The 26,432-nt window shown below is 43.2% G+C and overlaps 1 protein-coding gene across 1 annotated transcript; it reads right to left on the reverse strand.

Annotated features, from left to right (window-relative positions):
- Positions 1-2,142: 2,142 nt before the first annotated feature.
- Positions 2,143-26,432, reverse strand: SLK (STE20-like kinase; the record flags this gene model as incomplete). Its single annotated transcript, XM_010153096.1, has 18 exons — positions 2,143-2,289; positions 2,853-2,966; positions 4,409-4,534; positions 6,017-6,205; positions 7,178-7,302; positions 7,517-7,646; positions 10,671-10,763; positions 12,726-12,905; positions 13,460-13,583; positions 13,854-13,984; positions 15,161-16,597; positions 18,545-18,673; positions 19,632-19,713; positions 20,392-20,586; positions 20,804-20,876; positions 23,476-23,625; positions 24,335-24,383; positions 26,268-26,432. Coding segments are annotated over 18 exons (3,639 nt in total), but the record flags the coding sequence as incomplete, so codon positions are not given.

Raw genomic sequence — 26,432 nt, forward strand, 5'->3', positions numbered from 1 at the left:
GGGGAAGAGGGTGCCGGCACACGCCACCCAGCTCTCGCCGAAACTGCTGACGACGTACGGGCAAGATGAGCGTTTCCCTCCGAGGACGGAACGTGGATGCAGGCAGAGATGATGCAGAAGGGGGAACCTGCCCACCCTGTCTGCTCCCCGACGCCCTCAGCCGACTTCATACCAAAGCACAAACAAGTTTGTTCGATACAGAGATGAGGATCATTTCGTGAGATTTTAGCCAATTTCTGACGGTGGAGCATGGCAAGTAAAAGGCCTTCGAAGACATTCTTCACCCTACTGAAGGAACCGTTTGAAGAACTTTGCATTTAGCAAGAGATAACGCTGCCTAGAGACACGGTTTGGGAATTGACACCAGTACACCATACACAGTTACATAATAAAATGCCAGAAATTAAGGCTAGCTATTAAAGTAATTACACTATCAAAAAGTTACAAAATTGAAATTAAAACATGCATTTTCCAATTAGCCTTTTTTTTTACTGTGCTGTAAATTTTAAGTGTCTTCACCGAGAAGGTTCAACGTCCAAGGATTCCAGCATCCAAGACCGCAGTCCCATCCGACTGAAGTCCTGTGTTCATTTTCGAGTTCGTTCACACGCCCCAACACCGCTCCCACGCAACACCCCGTGTAACGGCCACCGGTGGCACATTAACGCCGGCTGGCAAAGCAACACCTGGACGGTCGATACCCAGCGAGACCCAAAGTCAGGCCTCAAAGGACAGAAAGCAAACGCTCTCTCACAAACCCAACTCCAGCTCGTAACTCCATCTCGGTATGACTCCCACTCCGACCACCAGGAGTGCAGTAAAAGTCACCCAGCCCAGCTGTGTTTCCCTACCCGCTGGACGAGGAACAGGTCAGATACCCTCCACTGCAGATCAGTCAGGTAAATAACTTAGCTGTACAGCTACGAACTTGGAAGATAACAACTGCCTATGTTAGTACGTGGCAACACAAAAGCAAAAAACCCAGCTTCATAAAGTAATTTGTCTATATATTTAACTTAAATCTTTCTATAAAATAAAACGGCTAAAATAAAAAAAATCAAATCTAACACTTCAGACTTCAGCCACGATTATTTATAAATATGACCACCCACCTCCACTTTTCTGATGGAGTTTCAACGAACAGGCTTTGGTAAGAACAGGGAAATGGCTCTCCCCGCCCCCAGGTACAGTCGGAGGAACCAGGCGCGTGCTGCACACTGCGTTCTGACAATACATTCTACAGTTCTTCAGTCTGTAGGACTAACCAGCTGTAATAGCAAAGGAAAATAACAAACTGTGCCCCTGACAGCGAGCGTTTCTTTCACCTTTACATATTTTAGTGCAAAATATTTTAGGGTGAGGATTTACAACAAAAAATGGCAGTAGCAGCAAGAAATCTTCTGGTTTGTACAGTCACGACGCCGCGAAGGCATCCTGGTTCGTTACATGACAAACGCTATCCCGTTGCCAGGACGAGCGTTCCTACACGTTTCAGGCACTGTGTTAATTAAACTAGCACCCCATTTCCTTATGGAACTAATGGACAAAACACGGAACGGAGATCAGCTCAGTGTAATTTATGCCAGCGGTTTCTTTTTGAAGAAGCTGCAAAGGCTTTTGCTTTTACCAATCGTGCTTAAACGTAAGCGTTTATTTTTCTGATTATTGGCATGTTCTGGGTAATCAGTTTCAGTCCTTGCTATGAAGATGCTGCTCAATGCTAGAAAATTTTAACCCCCTCACGGCAGCTTCAGCTGTGGAATTCCCTCGTGGAGAAACCAGACGCAAACACGCAGTAGCAGAACTAACCTTACACCGTTGGAGCGTTCATGTGAGAAACCGTTTTTCTGTGGTCAGGACGAGTATAACGAATATTTTAGGCTTAAAGTCAAACCCATAGGTAACGTACTTTTTGAGAGTGAGACAAACCCCTCGAAACACCCGAAGGACGTAACGTTGCCATGCGACACCCACGCCTTGTTCACTTTTCTTCCATGTCGAGAAGAAACTCACTGCGACGCTGATTGTCTCCACTGAAAAACGACGCGCAAGGTCCCGCGATGCACACCGCGGATTAAGTCAGGTTAGACGATGAGGATGGAGAGTTCCAAACATGGAAAAAACCCACAGCAGTTCCCAGGGTTACGACCCAGTGGAGTGAAGGCTGGGGATCTGGTAGAATTTGGAAATCCGGCTTTGTGTCGAAGGGTTAAGGCATTCGGATTCTCCAGTCATTTTAAAGAAAACTTCCTGTTCCTGCAGTTTTCTGGCAAACTCCTCTTCCAGCATCTAAATCCAAAGTCAGATTGTCACAGGAGGACAAGGCACAGTACAAGAATCCCATCACTCTGGAGACATACTCCTGACCGTAACCCCATCCGCCATCTCCCAAAGAAGAGATCTCCCACAGTTCTGAAGCTGCAGGTCAGCCAGGACACAGCAAGCCCGGAACATCAGCTGCCTGGAGGATGCTCCCTGACCCGTGTGAAAACCCAGTACTTTCCCTTTTAAGACAAAATACAGAGCCCGAACCAACCTCCACCACCCTCTATCTGTTAGGTAGCACTCAGGGTTTGGGGTACCTAGTGCTTCCTGAAATCCAGCCCCAAACCCAGCTCTATCCGCAGCGAGGAGGTTTCAGACGCAGGCGTGCCCTGCGGAGGGAACGCCCTGTCAGGCTGCTTCCACGCCACCCCCCTTCCTCGGTGTTTGCACGTGTTTTTAACATCTTTTATTACCGAGCGAACGACAGCCGTTTTGTGCAGCAGCTTGACTCCTCCTCCATGATGCTGTTTGCATTGCCTGGATTTGCTCAACCCAACTCCTGATACTTTCTGACTGCTCCCATTTACCTTTTTTCTTGGCCTCAATTTCTCTCTCCATTCCTTCAGTTCCTGGCTGTGCTCTTCATCCAGCTCCTTCAGCTTCTGAGTCTCATGCTCCACCAGTAGATGGCATTTTTCATTCTTAAAACAAGATAAAGATAATCCTCATGTAAAACTCATTCAGATTAGGCAACTCAACATTTGCCCGGTGACATACGCTGTCCTAATTCTTTTTAATTAGCTTATTCTGTGTAAATAGTGACGTGAATAATTACAAGATAAAAGTGTATTACGAGGCTGCATTACCAAAAGCTGATCTCTGCATCAGAACCAACCGAGATAAGCAATGCTTGTAAATCCAAACGCGCCGTTGAGTGTCGTTAAGGCAGCAGCCGACAGCGTTTTTCACTGCCCAGCGACGCTTTTCAAGGTCGTACAGCATTTCTGCTCTGCTTTCGTATCATTTACTAAAATCAATCACATTCCAAAAGAGGTCATTTTTTGGAAATATTTCAACTCCTGGTGCCAAGGAGCTGACTAACAAACGGGGCTTAGAGAGGGGCAAGATGTGCTTGGAGCAGCAGCCTCAGAATCGCCCTGTGAGAAGGATCATCAAAGCACACATCAGCTTCCAGTTCCTCTCAGTAAGGTACACAGGCACCTGCCTGATCTCAGAGGACTTCTGCTGCCTGGTTAGAAAAAAATGAAGTATTTGGCTACATCCAGTCTTTGATTTTAAGAGCAGCAGGCAACAGCAGGCTTTAAACACTGTGGCTTTGTTGCCAGAGTTCCAGTCCCAGCTGGGTCTGATGCAGAGGACAAAAACACAGGAAGAAAACCAGAGTGGAGTGCAGGTTGGGCCGATTTTTCTTGGTGAAGCTCCCAGTAGCCCTAATCTGCTGGATTTTACTCCAGCTGAAAGTCTCACAAGACTCCCACGGTACTTGGGGATTTACCAGGGGTATTAGTGGAAGCGCCAGGGACTGTTTTCACAGGCTGCAGGAAAGTGAATAGGGGGGCCCTGGAAGACTTCCCTAAACAAAGGGTATCAGCAGATAACAGGGAGAGCCGATTTAACGAACAGGAGGTCTGGCCTCTGGCATACAGCAGCAGCTTCTACAAGACGCATCCCAAAAGGGACAAAACAGAGTTCCTTGTGGCAAGAAGAGAATTCCTTCTAAGTACCTGCTGCGAGCTGGCATACACACAGCAGCCTGCGCTTTGGAAAAACCCCCTCACCCTGGGTGCTGCTACAGACGCCCCGTGGGCTGCCCGCCTCTGTTCCCCTTAAGGACGTTTCAGCAAAATCAGGATAAGAAGGAGATGTTGCCTACAGAAACTAGCACTGGGAACTTGACAGATATTCCAGAAGTGATCATCTGCTTCTGGTTCGTGCTATTCCAGCACTGAAAACGGTTTCTCATTAATCGATGTAAGTAAATGACTCCGGTACAGGGCTGCGAAAGCACGGTTGGCAAAAACCCTGCACCCATCAGTAAGAACGAAGGAAAAGCTGTTTCTGCTCGGCCTGCACCTGTCGTTAACCCCAGCCTTCCCCCGGCCGTGCACTGGCTGTTTCTAACCTGTAACTGATGCAGTTCTCTGATGTTGGCTTCGCACTGCAGCTGAAGGTCCCGCATTTGGTTTTCGTGTTTCTGATGCTGAGCCAGTCTCTCATTCTTCTGTCTTTTTTCTTCTTGAACAGCAAACTAAAATTAAAAACAGGAAGGTGGTTTATACTGTGCCTCTAGATACAACCGTTCACACCAGGCAAAAACCCGTACGTCATGAATGAACACGTCCAGCATGACTGGGAAGAATGGTTTTAAACGATTTAAACAATAACTGCATGTTCTTTTTTTAAAACTCTTACAAAGAGTTTCTCACAGTTCTGTCGATCATTCCACCTCTCCGTCTGCTCTCTAATTTTTCCTTAAAACGCAGCACGTTTCCCTTCCGGACTGCTGAAATGATCTCCCTCCGACACCAGGCGACACAGCAGTGTCGTCACAAGGGTCGATTAGGCTGGTGTTACCCAGCTCCGGGAGACGCTGTTTTCCAGATTTTTCATCCTTCCAGTGCTCACCCTGTGAAACCCTGACTGTGCACCACAAACCTCTCAACATTCCCTTTTAAAGGACGAGTCAATGCCTACAGTTTTAGCTCAAAGGCTCACATAAACCAAGTATTCTCAAAAAATGTATCGCAGGCTCACAGGACAGCGGAGGTTGGCAGGGACCCGCGACTATCAACACCCCCCACTCAAAGCAGGGTCAACTAGAGCCGGTTGCACAGGACTTATAGCACCTTCCAGTACCTGAAGGGGCTACAAGGAAGCTGGGGGGGACTTTTTACAAGGGTCTGTAGTGACAGGACAAGGGGGAACAGGTTTAAATTGCAAGTGGGGAGGTTTAGATTAGATATCAGGAAGAAATTCTTCCCGGAGAGGGTGGTGAGGCACTGGAACAGGTTGCCCAGGGAAGCTGTGGATGCCCCATCCCTGGAAGTGTTCAAGGCCAGGCTGGATGAGGCTTTGAGCAACCTGGTCTAGTGGAAGGTGTCCCTGCCCATGGCAGGGGGTTGGCACTAGATGGTCTTTAAGGTCCCTTCCAACCCAAACCATTCTGTGATTCTATGACTGTGTCCAGCTGGGTTTGGAGTATCCCCACACCCTCTCTGGGCAACCTGTTCCAGCCTCTGACCATCCTCACACCAACCAGTGTTCTCTTGTGCCTAAGTTGGATTTTCTGTATTTCAGTTGTGCCCACTGCCACTCATCCTGTCACCGGCGCCACTCAGCAGAGTGCCTCCGCCTTCTCTACTCCCTCCATAAGTTGGGTACACAGCGAAGAGGGCCTCCTGAGCCTTCTCTTCTCCAGGCTCAAGTGTCCCAGGAATTCAGCTTCGCCTCCTCTGACAAGACCCACCAGTCAGTCCCTCGGTCGTCTTCAAGGCCCTTTGCTGGACTTGCTCCAGTAAATCCGTGTCTGTCTTATACCGGGAGCCCAGGACTGGTCCCAGCACTCCAGGTGTCTCACCAGCACAGAGGGGAAGGAAAACTTCCTCTGACCCCATCCAGTTCCTCAACCCAGCCTGTACCACCCGTGAGCTTGCTGCAGTGCACTCCATCCCATCCTCACACGTACATCACGCTAATCCTTTACACTATTAAAACTGGTTTGATTAATTACCTGCTTAATTTTTTCACGATCTTGGTCTGGAGAGGCTAATGAATTGATTCTTAAACTCTTCTTAAACATAGCCATTCGGGTCTTTGCTTCACTTCGCTGGATTTTAGGCAGTCTCGCTCTTTCCTGAGTTTGCTTGTTCTTTAACTCCTCGATGAGGCGTTGATTGTATCTCTGCATTTGTTCCGTCTCCTAAAATGTCAACCATATGGAAACGTTAGAGAGTAGCTATTGGGTTAGAAAATTTGCCCCTCGTCCCATCGATAACCACGCTGCTTGAGTCAGCTTCTTTCCACAGAAACGGCCCCAGCCCTAGGGATTATCAATGGGGAGGCTGGGGTCCTCCCTTATTCCAGAGAGCTCTGGATTGTGCCCAAGCCAGATGGAATTCCTAGTGCTCCAGTGAATATGAACGCAGATACACCTTATGGTGGGGTTCGACTCCTGAACTGCATTTTACAAAGTCTGTGTCATTCCAAAGGAGAAACTCGGGTGGACCTGAACTTCCAGCACCGCAGCTGTGAAACGTCAGGCTGTCGCAAAAGCTGGGAAAGCAACAGCCGTCACGGGGATAAACCGACCCCGCAGAAACAAGCCTCGGGGGGGAGGCCGCTCGTGCTCCCGTCACCAAGGAGATGCTGTAACAGCTCTCTTGGGGGTTACGTTTTCAAAAATTGAATGCGTTTAGTGTATTCTATCAAAACCAAATGCCTTGTGAAAAGTGTTGCCTTCCGGGCTTTTACAGGGTTCAGCTATAGAGAGACAGTTGTCAGCTACTTGCCCAAAAGCTAACCCAGTTCATCCTGCTCACCGAATTCCAGGATGATTTACTACTGAGTAGATGTGTTTGAACACAAGGCAAAACGGATCTTGGTGTATAAGCAGAATTTGGTATTCTTAACAGAGACAGGTTGGTGGTGTGGTTGGCGGTTTCTTTAAGAATCAAAAGGGAAAAATATGACCGCACTTTACTTCAACACGCTACTGAGTTATTGCAATAAAACCATGAAGGTTCTATTTTACCTCAACAGAACATGCAGAGCTTCAAAATACCCGTGTGAGTCTTTCCCGTGCAAGCCAACAGCTGCCAGCCCCGACCGAAGGCTGCGTAATAAACCCCTGACGCTACAGCGCGCAGCAGAGCGCGTCACCGTCAGCACGCACCTTCTCGTGCCTCTTCAGCAGCTGGTGTCTCTGCATGAAGTACTGATCCTTGAGCTGCTGTTTGAAGAGCTGGTGTTTCTCTTGCAGATGTCGCTCTTCCAGCTCCCAGATCGCAGCTTCGCGAGCTGGGAAAAAGAGGAATGCTGGTTCAGAAGGTACGACAGGATGCTTTCTGATCTACCCCTGGTGTAGGATGAGAAGCGGCCTACAGTGCATTTTAAGAGCAATGCAAGCGTTTTTATTACAGCTCTAGATTAGTCTGTGATTTCATAAATCTAAGAGAGACTATTGTTTTATTCAAAAGCAACACAAAAGTGTTTTTAAGGAGCTGCTGGATACCTCTCATGAGCTGCTGCTTGTTGTTGAGGCAGTCTCGCTCAATAGTGGCTAGTTCTGTCTTCTGCTGCTGAATAATCTTCTTTAGAGACGCATCCAGTTCTTGCTGCTGCTTCTGCACAAATTCCTGCTCCTGGTAAAAACCGACAGAAGTAAATGGAATCGTGTTCTTCTGAGCACATTACATTCTAACGACACAGCTCTCTCAGCATTAGCTACGTATGAAAACAAAGGCATCTGTGAAAACCTGAGCTAATGTGCCTCGGCTACAGAATGATGCGTCTCTTGTATTTTCCACCTAGAGGGTAGGTACGAGGGTGTTTAATGTTTAAAACCTTCAGCAATAAGGCCAAAGGCAACAACCCAGCCAACCACCTGCAATTCATTTGATCCCCTGTCCCTCCTCAAAACAACCTGCAGGTTCAAAGCTGGAAGACAAGCACTCAATATAAAATTGGTCTCATCGTATCAAGGGTTAATCACTCACGGATGCAAGAAATACAAGTACTTATGGCTCTTTTGCTTTGGAGGATTAGCTAAGGCCTGTTTATTTACACAGTTGGTTTCAGACTTGTGTCTCAGTCTTGAGTGGTTTATGCTGTCACCCACGCTCAGCCACCGAGGCTGGGAGCTCTGCAAGGCTGCGGGCACCCAAAGGCTTCGGCGGGAACGGCATCCTGCAGGACCTGCAGGCCTGCACACTGGAGCCGAGCCGGCTCCTCGCAGAGACTGGCCATCCGCCTGCTGCAGTCCCCACGTCACTCCATCTGCCCGTTGTCCAGGATGCAGCGCTGCTGCACCGCATCATGGAAAGCAGGCAGCAGGAAGAATCCCCCTCCCCTCAAGAGCACACCACTGCCCTCCTCCTTCGCAAAACAGAGCATCCACAAGCATGCAAGCATGCACACGCACGCCGGGAACAAGGAATTCAAGTAGCTGTTTCTGCCATGACATAAGGGTCAGGCGGGGGGGTGGCAGTGTCCCATCAGAGCCAAGGCGGGCAGCCGAAGCATCTGCCGTTGCACATAACAAAGAGACGTTACAGATGGGCTGCTGGGAGGGCGATGGGATGAGGCAGGAGAACAGCACGGAGCTACAGACGGTCAGGGGAAGGGTTTCCCAAGCTACGTGTTTTCATCTTATTACTGAACCTATACTACCTGCTGGAAGGGTTGCCAGCAACATGAAATGCTCATTAAAAGCCTTTTTTACTATGACCAGGAGAACGCTGGTTTTCATCCTCACAAAGCCACTAGCAGACGAGGTGTTCGTCTCCCCCAGGGGCCAGCAGCTACACTCAGACAGGTAACAGAAAAGCAGAGGTGGAGTAAGTTGGCAGGAAGTTCTGACACTGGCAGATGTGAGGGTACCAAAAGCACCGGATGGACAGGCCTGTACCTTGTCGGATATACCTAATCAAATGTATCGACTGGTGAAAAGATGCCACTCTGATTCCCTTTCTAGATGAAAAGGATACAAAAACTACAAGTTTATTATTCTGAGGGTGCAGACACGTAATTCCCTGTGTTTGACAGGAATTTTTTGATTTGGAGGGAGTGGGGGAAGCTGTTCTGGCACAGTCATGGTCAAAAAGCAATTACACTAGAGCTTCACTCAACCATTTAAATATCATCGCTGCTCTCTCTAGGCGGTACATCTTCCCAAGTTTTGCACTTGCTAGGTCTGCAAGATAAACCTTTCACTTTATATCTCTCTCTCTATCTTTTAAACGCATGCTTTCACGGCACACACAGCACAGAAGTCACCCGTTGACACTCAGATGTGCCGAACAAGTCACACCGGAGAACAGAGTTAGTAACTCCTGCAGTTTTGCTCTCTTGGAATAGGGCAGGATGATGTAAATTTCTGCTAGCTGGGGTTTGGAGACGGCAGTGACATTGGTCAGCACATATGAGCAGAACGAGAAGGGAAAACACACACCTGGCAGACTAGGGAAATAAAACCCATTTTGGTTGGCGTTCCGAGACTTACATCCTGCATCTGTGCGTTGAAAAGCGTACACGAAGACAACTGAAAAGACTGAATCATAACCTGAGCAACGCCCTGTGGGACACAATGTACTTCCCATGTCAGAATATAATGAAATACCGTTCTTAAAAACAAGAAGAAAGGAGATCTGCTGTATGTTAGCAATATACATGTAAATGTCAAGGCTAATCACACAGAAGGAGTCGCTGAGAGAAGATCTAGGTACTCTAAAACTAAACTTCTGCGCCCTGCCTAGTACTTACCATTCCGAGTAAGGACATTTTACCTTTAAAATTGTCTCTTTCACCTCTCTTACTTCCACAAACTGAAACCAGCAAAGCAAACAAGCTAAGTTGCTACAAACACGAAGAAAATTTAGGTTTTTAATGGTTTCCTTAAAAAGTTGAGGGACACATATCCTTGGCATGGGGAGAGCGCTGCAACTCAATCACATTCCATCCTGGGAAGTCCTCTCTTGAAATAAAGACGTAATCGAATAAAGTTGCTATTCTTTTCTACCAGGTGACTGACATAAACATCTAATCTTCAAGCTACTCAATGCAGATGTGCTTTGCTGCGGTGCAGACTCACTCTGTGCAGGCTGTGGCCATCACAGAACCATTTTTCTGACATGCTAGCCCCCTTCCTAGACGGGTCAGATAAAAGCAGCAAGCCTGGTCGTGCAAAATGAGAGATGATGGCTGGTAAAGCCTCCGTGCACCTACCCTTGACGTGTGAAGAACTTCACCTTACCTGTGTCGATGAACAAGATGCCTCAGGCTTATTGTACTGACTGTCCTCCCCGGCGCTTATTCTGCTCAAAACTTACAGTTCTGACTGTAACTTTTATAACTGGATGCCCCTGTGGGTACTTACCACTGGTAAGAGCACTTGACATAAACCTGCGGTAGGAAAAAACCCCACTTTTTCGGTCGGGCATACAAGCTGTTACCCTCAACAGCACCAAACTGGACATCACTGCTCCTACCTGTCTACACAGCATGCCCTGTGGGACGTGGTACGGGAGCACTCGAAGAGAGAGAGCAGTAGGTAGGGTTAGTCTGACTGAGGTTCCATATTCACTCAACAACAACAAGAAGTGAAATCATCAAGCTGTGTGAACACTGCTGCCTCTTGTATTTTAGTAGCTGGAAGCTGCCGTTGTTACCTGAGCATGCTGGCTTTGTGCAAGCTCCTCTTTCTTGCGTTTCATGAGCTCTTTTCTCAGCTCTTTTGGTGCTTTCTCCACTTCACATAAAACCTACAGTGTATATAAGCATGCAGAAGGTGGCGAAAAGAACACACTTTCTCCACAGCAAGCATTACTGTGAACACAGGACATGCAGGCCAAGCGCTAGAGGTACCGGGAAGCGTGCATTATTCAGTGGCAGGGTTGTTAGTGAAAAGAGAAGGAACAGTAGTGCTTTATGCATGCCAGCGCAGCGCAGCAGGGAGGTATACGCCAGCCTCTTTTTGCATGCAAACGCTGCCCAGCCTGGCAGCCTCTCGCTTATGTCTTCAGGCAGCAGCTAGGACAGTCAGTAGTTAAGAAACCCACCGCGTGCAGAAGGGGTATTTCCTGGAAGGACTATGGAGTATGTTTACCTCTCGTAAAGCTGTGGAAAATGGTTGGAAGCTCGAAATAACTTCCACTGCAAACCTGCTATTTCTGACACTGTCTCAAACGTGGATTCCTAAGATGCCATTATTAGTGTCTCCAACCACAAATGACATCCAGACAGGATACGTCTTCAGAATAACCATACAAGCAAATAAAACAGCGTTTGGTTCTGAGCAATTTAAAAGCAAAACCCGCCAATAACTGAGCGTGTTTTCAAGACACTTTTCATGACACGTATGCTGGAACGTGTTTCAGTCCAAGGTCAATTAGACTAGATTAGTAGGAAGATTCTAAATATAACCTGGCTCACTCAACTGACTATTAACCAGTTAATTTGCTGATGTGTGATTTATTTTTAAGAATTATGAAGATGTAGTATTGCCCCCTCCAGTATAGCATGGGCGGATTTAGAGCAGCAGCTGCGTTTTTCCTTCAAACTGTAAATCGCCTTCTTGAGCTTTAAATACAAAACTCTGCACCCCAAAACAAATGCCTGTTTATTTAATAGTGGAAGCATCATCGGGAAAGAGAGTCCAAATCACCGCATGCTGTTCCTGTTTCCATGAAAGAACTGCTTTTAGCACAGAGCAATACGTAAAATTCTCCCCGCTTTCCCATGTAGGACCCAATCACCAGTAAATAAAGAGAGAGACTCAAAAATGCAAGAGGTACCGCAAAGAAGAAGAAAAATTGTTATTTACATATGAGCAACCTGAACACAACTCACATTTTTTAATGCACTTTTATACTACAGGATCATTCTATGCAAAAGCACGGACACTACAGATTTCTAAAGAAGTCTCCGTGAGTCTGGTAACGATTAGAGCGAACACTAGAGCCGCTTATTTACAAGCAAGTGCTATGCAATTGATCTGAAAATGAAATAAAACAGCTTTGAACATGCCAAATCCACATGGAAACACATCACCCTCTCTTGCTCTAACACAAGCAAATCAATAGCATCAGGTGCTGCTGTCAAATGCCGTTAATTTTGCCTTGACTGTATAACACGTACGGAATTAACTGGGGTTGTCCAGACTTTTCTCTTCTGGCTTTCCTTTTTGAGTTAAAAAACTAAATCCATATAACTGCTGTCACTTCATATAAAGGAATTCTAAACAACAGCAGCCCGCTTCCAATAAAAAGCTAACAAATTAACAAAAAAACCCCTCAGCCCATGTTGGAATTTAAGTGGTTCTCAGTAGTAATAAGACTATACTCTTTTTCTTGACATTCTAATTTACTAAGTATTTACGAAGTAGCTATAGGCTGGATTTGTTTAAAGTAGAAATCTCAAGTATTTTTCACAAGGTGTAAAAACCCAACTTTTTCTTGATTTAATATCTGGGAAAAATTATTTTATCAAAGATTCTGTGAAAAATAAAAGTCTTGTTTTCTAGACTAAGTCAATGCCTGAATCTTCCAGTCAGCTGTTTGTATTTCACTATAGGCAGTAAACCAAAAGACAGGATACTGACTGTTAGTAACCCTTCCACAGCTCAGTACAGCACGTGAGCTCGACAAGGCTTCTGGGAGACCTGATCTCTACCACTTGCTATGCCCACACTCCTCATTTGCTACATTATCATCACTGTCTCTTACCTCCTTTTTTTTGTTCTTCAGCACATTCTGGAATTTGGACAATTCCTTCTCCTGTTCCGCTTTGATGCGTTTTGCTTCGTCTCGTAAACGGTTCGTGTGCTCCTGTTCCAAGCGCTCTATTGTCTGTTTCTGCTGCTTTTCTAGATTTTCTATTTCTTGATCGTATTGTCGCTTTTTACCCTGTAAAAACAATTTGGCATTTTTTCAGAAGACTAAACGCTGTTCAGGGAAGTGCCGTGCCGCAACGGAGGATGGCCACGACGAACCGTGCTGGCAGGTGAGTTCTAGTGCACGAGCTGGGCACCCCACAATTGTAGGGGGCCTACAAGGAAGCTGGGGGGGCATTTTTACAAGGGCCTGTAGTGACAGGACAAGGGGGAACGGGTTTAAATTGAAAGCGGGGAGGTTTAGATTAGATATCAGGAAGAAATACTTCACAGAGAGGGTGGTGAGGCACTGGAACAGGTTGCCCAGAGAAGCTGTGGATGGCCCATCCCTGGGAGTGTTCAAGGCCAGGCTGGATGAGGCTTGGAGCAACCTGGTCTGGTGGAAGGTGTCCCTGCCCATGGCAGGGGGGTTGGAACTGGATGGGCTTTAAGGTCCCTTCCAACCCAAACCATTCTGTGATTTTATGATTTGTTAACAAGAACAAAAACTAAGCTATAGCCAGCATCAAAGGCAACACCTGATGACAAGATGCCACGTTTCAAGAGCACCAAAATCCAGAAACTCACCGTCATTTCCTGTTCAAAACGTCTGTACATCTGTTCTCGCTGTTGCAAAAGCTTATTGCTGAGTTGCTGTTGGGCTCTCTGCTCCTCTTTCTGAAGAAGCCTTAGCTCTCTTAGCTCTTGGCGTCTAAGAATGGAAAAGAACACTTGTTATTGATGGGAAACCAAAAGAAGTGGAAAATGACAGCAGACCAAAAGGGCACCTACAACTTGGGTCCAGTAAAACTAGTTTGGAATTGTCTTAGGAAGAAACACTCTGCATTCCTTTCTAGTAACGAAGTAATTGAAATGAATCCCCAAATATTACAGAAATAAGATCATTAGCCCCCTTCTTTTATTCAAAGAGACTAAGATTGGCTGCCAACCTCTTGTAAATTTTCCTTTTAAAAACACTTACCGCAGAAATCTCATTTCTTCACTTTTCGAGTCATTTTCAGTAACTATTTTTGACGTGGTTACACTCACTTCTACTCCATCAACAACAAACTTCCGAGTTTTCTTTAAAGTTTTCTTCTGTCTTCTCGTTTCCTGAATAAAGCATCGTAAGTTGTTCTGTATACAAGTTACATCTTTTTTTTTTTTTTCCCCTTTTTCCTTAATATTAAATTACTTCAAAAATTTCTGTGGAGGCCCACCATACAGTAATCAGTTCTCGCTTAGCAAGTACCTCACTCATTAAGGGAGAACTTGAAAAATCCTAATCCACTGAAACTTCCTCTAGGCAGCAAAGGAAAAATAAGTACTGATCATCTAAGTTGCCAGAATAAAAAAACATCCAAATAACCCCTGAACAGAAAGGACGCCGTTTTGTTTTTGAGAGCTGAAGGCAGTCGCAGTTACTGGTTGCTTCTGGCCTCAACTTTTCCAGTCACCAAACAAGATACTTAATCGTTTCATCACAACAGACAGGAGACCCCAGCTGAAACAGCATCTCCGTTGTCTCAGGGCTACCACAAACCCCTCCAAAGTCACGCTTAGCACAGCTACGCCAAGTTGAGATTTTTGTTTGGGTTTTTTTTTTTTTGATCTTTTGGGTTTGTTTTTTCCCTTTCAACCCCATGGTTACAGTTACTATCCTAGGACAGCTGTATTGGTACAAAGGCATAAATAAAGTGCATAATCTGGAACGTGTTTCCTCTGAACAAGCTCATTCATACTGGCATAATGTCATCAACACAGTCCAGCTGAAGGAGTAGAGTGTTCAGCATAAACAAACCTGGGAGACTGTCTGCCTCAGATCTTCTAAATCTAAACACGGAGACAGAAGATGGAAGTGGCAGGAATTCAAGATAAGATTAGATGTTGTAGGAGATTTGTCTTGTTAAAAGGGGATTCTGTGCAAAGTAAGGCACTGAACTGTCTTCTTGGGCATCAGCTTTGCAGTACAACCATTCACTAATCTTCACCTTTAATACGTTTAGACTTCCTGTTATATGTTAGTCTACATTTTGAAATACAATTATGCAACAGAGAGAAGAAAACAATCAGCAGCTTTGCAGCTTCCAGCCTTGCTGCATAACTGCACCGTGTCCAGACGGTGGTAGAGCACACAACTTAGAATACTTTGGCTTCTGCAGAGTTTCACATTCCATGCTGTCATACTAGTTTCTCACCCCATTTTCTCTGTTCCAAAGTTCAAAGTTGGAGATAACTTTAGGGTCACACACAGAATTTATACAAAAATATATGATTGGTTAGCCTTACCTGTAAAGATATTGATCCTGTCTCTTTGTTTTTGCTAAGGAAACTAGAAATAGACAAGTTCAAATCAATGCTGCTATTATCAGCTGTAGAACCGGTGCCCGAATCTGCATCATTTTCCTTCAAGTTCTCCGATTCTAGCTGCTGTAAGGTTTCAGTATTGTCCTGATGATCTGCTTTGACTTTCCCCTCATTTTCTTCAGCGCTGATACTAATACTGGGGACTGGAGTCACCTCAGAGTCATCAGCTTGTTCATCAGCAGCATCTTGAAGCTTATTCTTCATGATGTCATCAGAAGGAACTCCCGAATGTTCTTTGTCCACCTGAATATCATTTTCCCGGATGTTCTCAGGTCTGCGCTCTTCTGCATTTTGGTCCGTATCAGTCAGTTTATCCACCATTTTATTAGGAATCTCCTCAGGCTTGCTCTGTATGGCCTTCTGGTCTACCTCATCTTTTCCAGAGTCTTTGACCTCCGATTCCTCTGTGCTGCTTACATTGCAAGTATCCTCATTCTCACTTTCTGCTCGTTTCTTGTCTACTTTGATTGCTTTACCTTGGCTTTCTGATAGAGTTTCTTCAGAGCTGATTATCTCATGGACCTGCTTAGCCTGACTTTCCACTGGCTTATCCGCCGTCTCAGGTATTTTATCCCCACCACTGATCTGTGTTTCAGCAATACCACCTATCTCCTTAATGCTGTCAATGCCATGCTTTATTAGTTCCTTTTCTTCATCAGCCACTTTATCTGCAGCATTAGGGAGAATTTCTGTAGTGGCATCTATTATTGCCTCTTTCTGAGCTTCATCTTTATCTTCCTTTTGCTGTGTAGTATTTTCTGCAGGGACCTTTTCTTCCTTATTTTCTTCCTTATTTTCTGTGAGATCTGTTCTGTTCTCCTTCTCTTCTTTTTCACCAGATTCCTTAGAAACTGCTTCTTCAGTTTCTACACTATTTTCAGTTCTAGGTACCATTTTCAGTTTATCATCTTCTGTCTGTTCATTTCCCATGCCATTTTCTTTGTCTATTTTTAGGCTGGGTTCATCCTTTATTTCTGGCTTTGTTACCACATCAAGTTCTTTCCCTCCTTTCTGGGGTCCCATACCTTCACATGGTTTTTCCAGGATTTCTGTATTCTTTTCAGCTGGCAATATTTTGCCTCGTTCATCTTCGCCAGTTGGCACAGAACCATTCTGCACTTTCATATCGCCGAGAGTAGCATCACATGTGTTATCAGCTGTTTTCCCAAATTTAATGTCCTCAGATTCATCTCCAGTTGTTTTGTCATCTGGAATTACAGTGCTGGCTTTGTCCTCAATTGCATTACTTTCTGTTTTCTCAGAAAGAGATTCCAGAACAGAGGCATTCTGTGAAAGTTTATCCTCTTCAGAGCTGGCAATACTAAGGTCAGAGGATGCACGCTTGTCTGCAGGTAACTGCTAAAAAATCGAAGGAAGAAAGATATGTAACCGTTTTCTAACTTATTTGAAGCACACTTCTATTGAAGAACACCCAAATAGAGATTAATACTGTATTTACAGGCAGAGTGACATGAATTTGATAATCTCAGAGCACTTCACTTGGTATCACCACAGAACAAGTGCGTGGCGGGCTCTGAACAGAACAGCTCCACAAGAACCCTCTTCCATCTCTCATAATTCAATAAAATGTACTGTGACTGACAGAAAGGGATCATGGTCAGCCCTCTGCCTCACGCTTCACAGAACCTTCCAGAGCCTTTTTCCAATCACGTTGCCTGTTTTTTATTATTCGTTCGGCTCCCCGGCAGTCCCAGCTACCGCTGGATTTCAAAGACACGTGTCTTTGTGCCAGTTTGGCTAGGCAGGAGCTGGGTCGCTTCAGTTAGCGCACCACTGACAAAACGCAATATTAATCCCTTCTTCATCTCTGTTAAAAATGCCTGAAAAATTTTTGGCCTGGATTTTAACCCTTGTGAAACTCCATTAAAAGAGTGAGAAGCTCCAGCAGATTTGATTAAGTGGCAACACAGAACCAAAATAGAAACAGTTACACAACTGCAGAACCTGCTGCTGCCAGGGACGAGTGCCTGCGATCAGATTACACACAGGCACACAAAAGAAGATAGTCATAAGGTATCATTTTAACCATAATTGCCCTTTCACTATTCCAAGCGATTCCAATATTTCTCTGTCTATAATTACTGTTGGTACCCTGTAATTTGCAGATCAGGATCCCGATTTGCCATTGGGAACGTTCCGGGTGAGCTATTGTAACAAGCGTGGGTTTGCGCACGCATTTCCTGCCTCACGGTTTTCCTAAGCACACAGATCATAACTCCTTTTAAGTTAAAAGGGCACATAAAAGATTTCTTCATGTAATTGTTCTTGATGCTTAGCGCTGAGCTGCAAGCAGTAACGTACTCACGTAAACGCTTCTACCCCACAGTTGCCTAGCCTGCGGCGCCCCACGCTGAGACGCTTGAGTGACAGGGTGGGCTTCACCTCAGCCCCCCGGGGATCTGTGGCTTAGCAGCTGATCAGCACAGGGAGGAGGTGGGCAATGCCTTAGGAGATGGACAGTAAGTCCTGGAGGAAGTTGATGGGAATGCATGCTTGGAGGTAGGCTGGGGTGGACGGGACATGGTATCAAGGACAGGGGACGTGGTATCAAGGACAGGGGACGTGACCAGTTTGGTGAGGGGGGAGGAGGGAACGGAGGCGTGCTTCTGGGGCACAGGTATCTGGCTTGGTTACCATGGCTGGTAACGGCAGCTACTGGTGGTACTGACCTTGTCTCCCTTGCTCGAGCCAGTTAATCAGAGAGCACACTACCTGCATACTCTGCAACCTACTGCCAAATAATTCAGCTTCAGGCTTTGCCCCTTGAGGAACTGAATTTGAGACATAAGGTTCTGAACCATCCTCAGAAAAAAACCTCATAAATGCAACCCTGTCTTGGTAAAATATAGGGGTTTTTTTCTTTCTTTGACAGCTACACTGTAAAATCACAAACATAGTTTATAGGATAATGGTCACATGCCTTCCTTAATGTTCTAAGCATCTTATGGAACAAAAATGTACAGTTACTTGTTCATCTAACCGTTTTGACTTAAAACAACTTAGGTAAAAATCGTTATCTGATTTTGAAAATTCTACACTACGTATACATGCAAAAAAATGAAGACAATCTTTATTAGACAATATTCTTTAATGTTAGTTGTTAAGGAGTTTAAGAACATGCTGATTTTTAAAATGCTGACTGCTTATTTCGTAATACAGTATGTTTATGCTGTTATTCATAGAAGACGATGCACAAATTGAGCAGTACATTAGAAACTGAGTTCTCCACAGGAAACTGGTGGCTGAATCTAGTTGTATATTTAAAAAATCAAGTTTTAAACTCACCAGAGAATTTTCTGTTTCTTCTTCTTCATCCTCATCTTTACCATCCTCAACCTCTTCTGTAACTTCAGCCTTAGCTTCTGCAATCAATTCTCTTATTGGTTTATTGGAAGTAACAGTAACAAATGGATGCTTGTGGAAACAAAAAATAAGCACAATGTTAAGTGCTGACTTCACTGCACACAGTGGGAAAATCATAACTTATGAGAAATATAACTTCAGAGAAATGTTACTTCGGTTCTCTCAAAGAATCACAGCTAACATTAATCATATCAGTCTGAAATCAACACATTTGTATGAAATACAGTGAGTAGTCCAACAAACTTGCTAAAAATACAAATAATTAATTTATACTGACCTGTTTCACAGTCCAAAGAATAAAAGTAGAAAGATTTTTTAAGAGGTTACTTTTCCTGGAAATGGGTTTCATTTCAGTTCCACAGTAAAACTGTTTTCTGAGAAGCCTTATCTAGAAATATTCTACCTAGAAAAAGCCTGCTTTGTCTTTAGAACAATTTTTCCAAACACAAAGACAGAATTCTGCATCTTTGTTTACGAAGAAACAGCTACCTGTTCTTCCCCTACCGCCTGAATCCTCTTTCTCTGCTTGGCCCTGCAGCTTAAATCTACTCAACACACGCCGGATGTATTCTGGATAAAGCAAATGCGTCCTGACGTTAGAGAGAATCAAACGCGCCTCGGCACATCCACTCCTGTTTAGCTATCCTGCAGTGACAGCATTACAGAGGAAAGCTGAGCACTAAAGCTTCTGAAACACCTGTCAGCAACTGACGACTTATGCAAGCACCTCCTTCATCCAATATAGGTACCAAAGTAGAAATTAGATATTTATGCAAAGTAATTACTCACATTACGTCAAAATATGCAAACGGAGAATTTGATCTGAACTTGGTATCATTTAATCAGATTTTTACCAAGTAAGGATCAAGGCAACAACGTTAAGAACAGATCGTGCACCAACGCTTCACCTGAAATTATTTAAACAGTTACGATAATATTGATCTGCTTTTAAAAAACCCAAAGCACGCTTGCCTTTAAACAACAGTTCTGAACAACTAACTCCGCCTACCTGCAGGAGCTGAGTTGCACTCCACCTCGCATCTACGTTCTTTTCCAAGCATTTCTTCAGAAAATCTTTAAAATCTGATGACCTACACGAAAAGGGAACAGGCAGTGGTTTTTCTTTTGCCTTGACATCAGACTAGTGTGTGGTGAAAGACTCTTTTGCTTCCACCTGCATCTGCACTGCAACTCCGGGTCCTGCTGCCGATTTAGAGAATCAGGAAGGTAGTAGGGGAACGCACACACACACACCACCGGTGTGGCCCAAACGCAACCTTTGAAATGTTCTTCCATCGACAGGAAGCGTCTGCTTTTGGCTCTGGATTTATAATACAGCACATCTGCTGCAGCTGACTGAGTCACACCAAGATAACAAAATGACCAAATAGATAACGGCTTTTGAAAACGTTTTCTTATCATAAAATGCTTTAGTCTCACACCTTTTTCTTTTTCAGACAATCTTCACATCTTTTACCGCACTCCTAAAAAGCTATTTTGCATACATTTTAATGTTTCAGTATAAGAGCTTCTATACAGAACTGTGACAAAAAGCCCACACTCCCAACTGTGTAAGGAGGGGATGCCTACACACCGTATACACCCACAAACCGATATAGAGTATGTACCTGCCTTTATGCATAAAGAGCGGCCTGTAAGGCTCAACCGGCCTACACCCGGGAGCGTAAGCTTAGCAAACATGCGACCTGGCATGCCTCACACTCAAAACCTGTAACTTGGGTTGGGAAGGTTGTAAATAAAATACTCACCATTTCGAAGGCTGCGCCAATGTAGGCGGATCAGACTTTGCTATTTTCAGCAGTACTCGCATTGGATTTAACTCATGATGAGGTGGCTCGATTTGAGCCATTTCTATTAAAGTAATGCCAAGAGACCAAATATCGGCCTTGTAATCATATGGCCTGTCTTTGGAGGTCTCGCACATCACTACTTCTGGAGCCATCCTGCAAAGAGAACGATGAAGTACCCAGTTAGAAAATGCACTCTTCTCTGTTCTGATAGAGGTTCTGAATAGATCAATTCACTGAAGCTTTTTAAGAAGCACATCGTACTCTCACTAAATAAATCTACACGATACTGTATCAAGATTGTACTACTAACACCAAAGCTAACATTAAGATAGTAGCTCATACTAAGAAGTCAGCAAAACACTGCACTTACCAATACGGTGTGCCAATAAACGAATCTCTTCTTTGTATTGTTCTTGTGTTTTTAGCTGAGACTCCAAAATCCGCTTAAAGCAAACAGTAAAAAGCTATTAACTGGGTGGCGGAAAACACATTTCCATATTTTACAACTGTCTCTTAGAAGGTTGTTCCTTCCAGAGCAGATATTCTTCAGGATTGAAACTTCAAAGTCAGATAAAAATATCTGTGCTTTTTTAACTGAGCGCCAAGGTTCTACAGCATTTTGAAAGATATTGACGACAGGTAATTCTCCATTGCTAAAAAATGCAGTGCTACTGTTGAGTTGCCTGGGACAAGGCCGATGCATGTATTGACTGTACAATAAGTGGGTCAAATGATTTTCATTAGAAAATAATTTCCTTAGCCTATGAAGGCTGTATTCCTCAGACATGGCATATTAGCGCTCTCATTAATTCAGCAACTCATTCAGTTTTTAATTTCAGGATTCAAATTCTCATAAAGCTAGATTTTCCCTTTATCTTATGGGTTTCTTTCCACGGGACTTGTCACTTTACATGAAATATCTGAAAGCTCGCTTACGCACCGCACCTTTGATGTGCCATCCAACCAAAAATCAACTTGATCTTTGCAATTAATATTGCTTGTCTGTAAGGCACTACATTTCTCACTTAGCAAAAAAAGATGACATTTAAGTAAGTGTTACATGCTTATTATAGATGTAACTTTCTTAATGAAGATCTGGAGAGTAGAGCAAAGGGACAAAACAGCCATATGTTGCCATCTTTAATCTGCACAAAATTACTTGATGGGCTCAACGCTTGAGAAGCCTAATTTTGCTCTGTGCCAAAAAAAAAAAAAAGAGGATTAAGAGAGCTATTTGTTCAAATGCAAAATCTGAAACCTTCAGGGACTACAGAAACTGAAATAACAAAACTCAAGTTCTTATTAAAAAAATGCAATGAAGCAAATTTATTTGCCATTCATGTATTTGTAAAAAAAGGAATTATCCATTTCTTTGTGTTACCAGAAGCAAAATACAAAGAGTTTAAAAGGAGCAAAAATGTTCTTTCAAGGGATGCTGCACACTGCTCAAAACTAAGGGAAATGTTCCTTTTTTGAAACCTTAATTAGGAAACCTGAATACAACACTAAATGTAGGTGTGGAAGAAACCTCCCTGTCATCTGAACAGTAAAGCAGCATCTCCACAGCCTGCTCAGTTCTGTGCATCTGCTAAGCCTGACAAAAGCTTAAATTAGTTCGAGTCCGTATGAGGAGGAGCCAGGTCACGTGAGGCAAACAAAACGAACAGAAACAAATGGTTCTCTCTCTGTCTGTGAGACTCCTGCTACGATCTGGGATTTCTTTTACAGCAGTGCTATGAAACAAAGACAGCAGTTCTGTTACATTTATAAATGAGGTCTGTGAGACTGAGTCCATCACTACATCTTCAGGCTTCAAGAAAAGCCAAAATATTCAATTCAGCTGTACTTTGTGGATGCAGTGAAAGGCACATCCTTTCGAAAGGCAAGTATATGCACAAGTAATACCCTTGTGCCAGGGAATCCATGCAAAAAGCAAGGACACCCTGAACTGTCCAGTGTAGCAAAGCAGGTTCTTCAACATTCTTGGCTGCCAGAGATGCCGCGCTCGACCCTGCAGAGACACCGCGATCAACAGGAGGTGCTCGACACGACTTGTGAGTTTAGACATGTCTTCCTTAGGTTTAAAAGGAAGGTTGGGAATTTGGAGCCTCAGTTCACCGTGGGGATCTTCTGATCCTCCTCACCTTTACCTCCCCTGTACTCTGCATCCAAAGTACAACTAGTCACATGCGTCATTCAGAGAGAAGCTTTTGAAACCTGAAGGCAGCTGCGATGTCACGGAACCGCAACATCGGTGCAGCCACTGCAGAGGCTGACAGCTTATACAGGTTTGCCTCTGACGAAACCCTGAGCAGAGCAGATCCAGACAATTTCTATCTTTTCCTGGCTGAATGCAGGGATGCTATTCACCACCAGTAGCCCTTTGCCAGTTCTTCAGGAAGGAATCCTCATGGATTCCCTACCACACGCAAGGGACGTAGGGATGGCGGGTGACTGCTTAAATGTGGATGTGGATGACTGCTTAAATTCAGATAAAATAACTGGGATCAACAATAGAAAGCTTGTATTAGTTTTCTTTCAGGCTGTTCTATTGTAATTTCAGTGCAAGGAATAATTTTAAAAGGCATGGAAAAACTAAGTTTACTAATTAAGATTATTAATTCTCTCTCTCAGTAAGAGACAACAGTACTAGATACTTTTTTTTGGTGATAGTGAAGGATGGTTACTTTCTAAACTAACAACCTCAAAGGGAAGTTCTGATGTAAGTATAATTATGAACATTGTACTAAGAAACAGCAAGACCTGTGTCTGACTTTACACAACTTGGTACAGATACTGATATGACCCCTATCCGTCCTGATTTTGAGTCTGAAAAATGTGCCAAGTACGGCTGGGACACGTACTCAAGATTTACTTTTTTCTTTCTTCATAGTAGCAAACCTTTTGTATCTGAAAAAAACCTCTAATTCTTACAATGATATTTAAATAAGTACTGAACTCTGGCAAACTACAGCCTAAGAAAAATACACTTATAAGACCATGCCAAGTTCTGGGCAAGACTTTTATATGCAGCATGCTTACCTAATTTAATGTCCCCATCTAATGTGAAAAGAATATTGCCAGCTTTTAGATCTCTGTGGATGATCTTATTTTCATGCAAGTAGTTCAGTGCTTCCAGTGTCTGCCGGCACACCACTTTGATCTGGGGCTCTGTTAATGGCCTTTCCAGCTCTACAAGAGAAAGAGACAGAAATAAACCCATTTTTGCATTTTTTGTTGTTGTGTGTTCATAGCAGTCAGCATAGAGGTATATGTGAAAATTAATTAATCTGACAGATTCTGAACATCATATGTCAGAAACACTTGTACCTTAAAATATTTGCTCCTTTCAGTAAAAATTTCATCCCTTGTCTCCAAACCCCTCCTCATGATGAACTATGTTTATGTACCTCTCTGAGCTGTGAAAAAGCTATACAGTTCAGAGATTGGTTCTGTTGTACAGTGCACTGAGATGATAAAGACTAGATCCTTTACTTACTGGTATTATCATTCACCTAATTTGTGGAATAAGCACAGAAAAATCTGAGGTTGGTGCAATATAAAAAAATTATCACGACGTAATCTGAAAAATGGCTGGGGATGGGGAAGAAAAGGGCTCAAATAGACACGCTATAACAACAGAGAACTGCGTAAGCATATGAGAACAACTCACGTTCACTTAAAGGATCAAGACAAAAATGTGTTCTGAAAAGTAAATAAACACTTCAGAAATGAGAGAAAATTAATCTAACTTAAGAAGTTATAATGTCCAACATATAGCTCACCAATTACATAAATATATGCATTTCAAAACAATATACATGTGAAACAAGTCTTTATATATATACATATTATAATTTTAAGATGTTATTAAGTTTATTATTTGAAACAACTTATTTACCCAACATTACTGCATCTACTGCTCCACCTGCACAAAATTCGATCAGGATCTGTGTATAAAAAAAGAATACAGAAATTACAAATTACATAGTTCTGCTGAACTGAACTACTGGATAAGGCAGAATTATTGCGAGACCTGAGGTTCACAATCTTTGGCCTTGACAAATTATTTCCCTGACCTCTGCAAAATACTGGTACTGTTACCCAGCTAAAAGTAGGGCTGTGCTGCTTAAACAAATAATTTCAAAAATGCTTGGAGAATTTCAGATAAAAGTGTTAATCCAAAGATAAAACTGCATAATAAAACTTAAAAATCATAATAAAACAGTCAGCTTGAATCTGACCCATTGTAATGTGATTTCCATAATCCCTGCAAACTCATTTCGTGATTATTAAACTGTACTTCCATAGTATAATCTTTCTGACCAAAAAGTCCAAGCACAGGAGCTACATGATTTTCCAGTAGCAGATGTTTTATCCTCTATTGTTTTAGATGAGGTGAAACGATGGAAAAAAACATCTTAAAAGTTACAGAAAATTAGTAAATTTAGATGTTTACATTCTTTTTCCTCCATTTTCATTGATGCCTACAATCCATCAAGGCTTTTAACCCAGAATCTAATAATACTAGAACAACTCCATCTCCAGTTCTCAGTTTCCTTTTGAAACAAAAATAAACTGCAACTATTTTGGGGCACAAACTAGGCTGACATGTAAGACAAAAAACATACACAAAGGAGGAAAAGGGTAGACAAAGGCAATGAGGCGGACAAGAAAGAGGAAAGTTCATCCAAGACTGACACCCCTCCCCGTATCCTTATGTGGTTTTCTTTAATTTGAACTTTAAGCATGAAATTAGAATTTTCAGCGTGACAGCTAACGAGTATTTCTCATCAGAATCCTAACAGTCAAAATTCTGGGAAATCTTATTTTTTTCCTTTAGAGCACTGTTAAAATCAGAGGAGAATTGCCTATAAAAGAGGAAAACTCAAATTATACCTTACACCATAACACTTATATATACACCAGTTATGTCACGTATTACTAACAATTACTATGATAATTAATCCTCACAGCAACAGTACTAACAAATGCATTATGTAATGTAGCTCTCTGTAAATCTTTCCAACCACTGATCCATGTACACGCTTCTGCACACCTACTGCCAAGTAAGTGAAGTCTTGAAAATCGTAAATAGAGACTTTCTTTCTCTAAGATAGGCGGTTTGATCTGACAATCTGACAAAGGCCTATATGGTAGGGAAACTCTGTTTCTAAAACTGGAAAGGAAAACCGTATTTTGTGTCCAACTACCGTTCTTTTCTTTTACCCACTATTGCACTGGATCACCTAGAAGAAAAATGTGTATTTGCACACCCAAAGCTATCCAGTGCACAGGACATACAGTCACATGCGTGCCCACTATACTTGTGGGTACAAATATCTAGATTTTAAGTAAATTAATTATGGTTCAAGTCCTGGTAAACTGCCCTTCCTGGAAGTACCAATTAATTCACTCGTGTCTAAAATAAATACTTCACAGGCTGAGCTTTTCAGCACATTATTCATTTTTCAGCTGTGGATTCTGAGCCTCGTTCTAAATTGCGCTCATGTAATTAAAATCTGAGTCCTGCTGTTACAAATAAGTACTGACTAAGAACTCTCCCCAAACACCAAAATGAACTGCTAATTTCCAAATTTTAGATTCAAACCCCTGACCAAATGACTCAGTCTAGCTCAAATTTACAGTCACAATTCCCTAAGTCACATTCACAATTTACAAATTAGTTCTGAAACTGAATAGTTATTGCAATAGTGACAACCCAGAAGAAATGCGATTGACAAATGCTCTTTCAAAAAAGCCAAGAAGAAAAAAAGTAATTTCAATAACCATTTGAAATAAGTAAAAGCATTTAGAGAAGAAAAAACACCTACCCACAGATTGTTTTCATAGTAGAAAGCATCTAGGAGCTTAACAATGTTAGGATGATCACAGGATGCTAAAATATCAATCTCAACCATGTAGTCTTCAAGTTCTTCTTCTGATTTAGTATCAATCACCTTTGCAGCAGCCAGGACTTTTGTTTCTTTGTTCTGAGC

Source organism: Eurypyga helias, unplaced genomic scaffold (assembly GCF_000690775.1).
Source record: "Eurypyga helias isolate BGI_N326 unplaced genomic scaffold, ASM69077v1 scaffold10866, whole genome shotgun sequence".
Lineage (NCBI taxonomy): Eukaryota > Metazoa > Chordata > Aves > Eurypygiformes > Eurypygidae > Eurypyga > Eurypyga helias.